Here is a 4,874-nt window from a genome sequence, read left to right on the forward strand (position 1 = left end):
ACACGACAGACACGCACGACACATATATATATATATATATATATATATATACATATACATATACATATACATATACATATACATATACATATACATATACATATACATATACATATACATATACATATACATATACATATACATACACAAACACACACACACACACATATATATATATAGAGAGATAGAGAGGCCTCGGGGGCCGACAACGCCCTGAAACCCTAAGTGTAAACAGGAGACAAGTTCGGCCCATACACTATACTACCTATGGCTATGGCGATGCTCAAGTCCCCTTCTCCCACGGGAATAGATGGCTCCATGGTTGCTGAGTAAACAAGTGCTTCTCCTTCACTGTTCTCGCTCGTTGTTTCCAGTTGCGCAAACTGATAGATGGGAGTATGTACAGTAAGACGTACGATTAGTATATAAACCATTGCTACACAAACTGATGATGGAATATGCACAGTAAGAGATAGCTCAGTGCAGAATCATACATATACTTATATATACTAACATACATATACTTATATATACTAACATACATATACATATACATATACTTATATATACTAACATACATTTACATATACAAATACATGTACATATTTATTTATATATATATATATACATATACATATGCGTATACTTATCCAAATACATATTTATGAGAATAAAGCCGTCCATCTTGGTTGCTAGTGTTTGTATTAATGAAGGCTGATCAACAACTGATGCTCATAAATAACTACCACTAACACAGAAACCCAAAATTAAGACAAACTTACACACTATACTCAGCCCCCCCCCCAACACAACACATCTCAGGGAACGTACTCGAGAAGGCAGTCTATGTTTGATGTGTACGTACATACCTAAACCCAATCAGGCCCCCTCCCACCCAACATACACACACAGAGAACCGACGAACCTGAGATCGGAAACGCAATTGAGAGGCCAATTTGTATTTGATGTGCAACGCAGTCATTCTATCAACAGCGGAGCACACCGCTTTCACACGGTTCAAAGCGTCTGCGTCCATGTCTTCAGTCTGCATTACAGTGATACAAAGTGAGAAGATGTATATTAATATACTGTTATACCAATATACACACGGGTATACATATATATATATATAAATACATAAATATATACACATATAGATATAGATATATATATACGTTACTCTGTCTCTCGTCCATATCACCGTACTGCTTTGCAGTGGGACGTAAGGTAGACCGTGGGAGTGAGCGTGAATATATGACGAGAGTAAACCGTTGTAAGACATTCTATCGTCTCTACAATCATAGTCAACCAGAATTTAAGATATGTTAGGTATACCAATTCGTGCAGAGTGCGTGTGTATGTGCACGTCTTCTCCATATATCCGTCGTAGTCCAACGGATATTGAATGCTCACATGCAGGCCCCGGGAACCTGAGCTATATACTGTTAAAGCTGAACATTCATGTACTCAACTTCAAAGGTGGCGCACACGCAGGCGCCAGAGATCAGATAGCCAGCTAAATAATGTTTAGGTGGAACATTCATATACTCAACTTCAAAGGTGAACCTTGAGATATTTATCATTGAAGTTCGATACTCAGACATGTGATATGAAAGTTGTATGTTGCGATACTCAACTAACGTGAAAGCGCTTGCATCGCCATACTGTGGTTGTGAAGTAGTGAGGTCGTTGTGGAGTCGACGTCTGGTTCTTATAATGAATGTGATATAATAAATGATGATAAAATAAATCGAGATGTATTTGTCACTTGTAGTGATATATCCATCACACAGTGATATAGTTATAGTGTACGTATACCGCTTTCATCTTTTAGACCTACAACCCAGCGCGCAATTAGCAAATACTCAACACTAACCAAGTGACATGCATCAGGTCGATGCCCACACTGAACAAGACAATACTAACCACAATTAACAAGACATTACACCCTACAGATAACTATACAATACCACCCAAGCCTACAATTCCCCGCATATACCTTTGACAGCATGTCTTGGCACTCTGAGTTGCATAGCTGCAGATTACGGTGCAGTCTCGAAAGCTCCCGCCCGGGATCGAGGTTCATCTCCATCTCCTCGAGATCATCAGGAATGGCTGAGGCAGTAAAGCAAATACAAATACACTTTAAGCATGAATAGCACGGTACATACACATAAAGGGATTATGAAAGCCTGCCTACGCGAGATGATTGAAAATAAATACATCAATACGTACAAAGTGTGTGTAGTACACCACGTCCCACGCGCAGTTGGATGGAAAGGTGTCTATTTTGTAGAGTGTTGGATTGATGAGGATAGCTGGTCAGTCAAGTGACACTTGTGTATTGTGTTGTGTTCTAGTGTGCTGTCTGATAGCTGTATATATACACACACCCACACCCACACGCACACACACACCACACACATATATATATATGCATATATATTAATGTATTGTACCGCTGTAAGACTACAAGGATGTTAATTTTAGTGTACGGGGTAGTTGTATGCTCTATTGTGTTGTACATGCTTGTCTAGTGCAGCTGTCTGCCGGGGGATTTAGGGTTCAGGGATTTTACCCTAGAACCCAAACACTAAATACAGTCGCGAAGGCGCATATTCTCATCGCTAGTTCTAAGCCCCACCGTCCGATTCACAGTGATAGACACGGACGCGAATGTGCACTCAACCACAGCTATATGCACACGCACTGTTTTATGTGTATGTATACTTATGCACACACACTGTTTTATGTGTATGTGTACTTATGCACACACTGTTTATGTGTATGTGTACTTATGCACACACACTGTTTATGCGTTTATGTACCTACGCACACTTACTGTTCACGCTGATGGAGTCCAGAAAGGCCTGCATGCGTTTCATGTTATCCACAATGTAGAAGTTGAGCGCGCGCATGTACTGTTCCTTCTCTCCAAACTGCACCAGCGACGCGAGACTCTGCAGCGTCTTCGCAATCAAGGTAAGACTACGGGCCACCTGGAAGGAAAGGGCACGGCGCATTGAGATGCTATGTCTAGCTTATGCGGTGTTGAAACGGTACAATACATTGATATATATATATATATATATATATATTTAATATATATATTTAATGTATATAAATAATATATATATATATATATACATATACATATACATACACGTACACACATAGACACACGCACGCACACACACACACACACACGCACGCACACACACACATACACACACACACACATATATATATATATACGAATACGCGTGTATACAAACATAGCTATGGATATGCTTGATCAACTCACAAGTCACCTGCGTGTATTTTCTGTTCGTGTTCTTATTTATTGTCTCAGCATATAAACCAGAGTCGCACAAACTTCCAATGAACAACAACTTAAGATATACTATGGCAAGCGTATACGGTCTTGTTTGACCCACCCCACCATCTCCCATAGAGCACAATGCAATGTGGGCCAGTCTGACTGTATCACCCACACCACTAAAGCATAGCGCCCTATAGCCCACCCTGGGGTGTGACCTCAGCTCATGGTGTATCTCTACCCTGGCGCCGGTTGAAAACCAGTACAATAGAAACACATGTGCATACCCTGCCGCTGACTCTCTATCTGTATATATGTATAAATACACAAGTGTATATGCCTATCAAGAAAGCTTTACTCAGTGTATATAGATACACATGTGTATATGTCAACCAAGCAAGCATTATATCAGTGTATATACATACACGCATATGTATATGTCAGTCAAGCAAGCTTTATTCAGTATATATGAATACGTATGTTTGTAAGTCTATCAAGCACGATTTATATCAGTATATATATAAATACATATGTTTATATATCTATCAAGCACATTATATATCAGTATAAATACATATACACATATGTACATGTCTATCTAGCACGGTTGTGGACACTTCACGCGCCTATACTAGTACCGTGCATAGCGCATATCCAAACCTTTTCATCGGGAAATTGGTCCGCCAGGCCGAAGAGTTTGGGGCCCATAATTGCGGGACAGAATAAGCGGAGGAAAAGAAACGCTGATACTGCCTGTCAATGCAACGGGGGAGATGTTGAGTCGAGAGCAAGATCCCAGTATGCGAAGGTTTAACCCCAAAACCCTATATAAAAGCCTTACCATCATTACGTACGAAAGGGAAGAAACGCAGGGACAGACTACTCAAGATACGGCGATAGTTGTATATTGATTCAAAGTAATTAGTATTAGTAGCTTATCGATGCTTACTAGTGGGAATATAATGAAGGTGTTGAGATAGTATAAGTTGCTTATTGGTTGTTTCTAGTGAGACTATAACAATGTGCTCAGTACACGCCTTCTAAAATAACTGTGCTAACCCCGCACATACACGGACATACGCAATACACTACTACAACACACAATATACCGAATGCCCGCACATTCTAACCTCAGAGGTAGTCAAGTACACACCGAATAACTGTGCGCGTAGCCAAACTTCCTTGTCACCGCATCCTTCAGAAAGCTCAGCACTATCCTCATCTCAATCGGACAAGCATCCACTGTACATACATACCCAGTAAATGTAAGCGTGAGTGTTATACATACATACCATGTAAAATGTAAGCATGAGTTATACATACATACCAAGCATATGTAAGATGAGTATTATTCATACATACCAGGTAAATGTAAGCGTGAGTATTATACATACATAAAATGTAAGCGTGAGTGTTAACACATAGGCTTGGTAAAGTGGGGTAGGAATAGTATCGAGATTGGCTTTCATTGCCACGCCGGGATATAGCTCGTAGCCTATGGAGGGTAAACCATTAGGTAACAAGACGAATTCACTGCCGTACTACACCCACCAAT

At 40.0% G+C, this 4,874-nt stretch overlaps 1 protein-coding gene across 1 annotated transcript; it reads right to left on the reverse strand.

Moving 5' to 3' along the window:
• Window positions 1–221: 221 nt before the first annotated feature.
• SARC_04171 (hypothetical protein) lies at window positions 222–4,027 on the reverse strand (the record flags this gene model as incomplete). Its single annotated transcript, XM_014302014.1, has 5 exons — window positions 222–383; window positions 926–1,045; window positions 2,000–2,115; window positions 2,843–2,999; window positions 3,980–4,027. The coding sequence occupies 5 exons, from the start codon at window positions 4,025–4,027 to the stop codon at window positions 222–224; spliced, it is 603 nt and encodes a 200-aa protein (XP_014157489.1).
• Window positions 4,028–4,874: the final 847 nt, after the last annotated feature.

The sequence above is a fragment of the Sphaeroforma arctica genome (assembly GCF_001186125.1).
Source record: "Sphaeroforma arctica JP610 unplaced genomic scaffold supercont1.226, whole genome shotgun sequence".
NCBI classification, from domain to species: Eukaryota; class Ichthyosporea; order Ichthyophonida; genus Sphaeroforma; species Sphaeroforma arctica.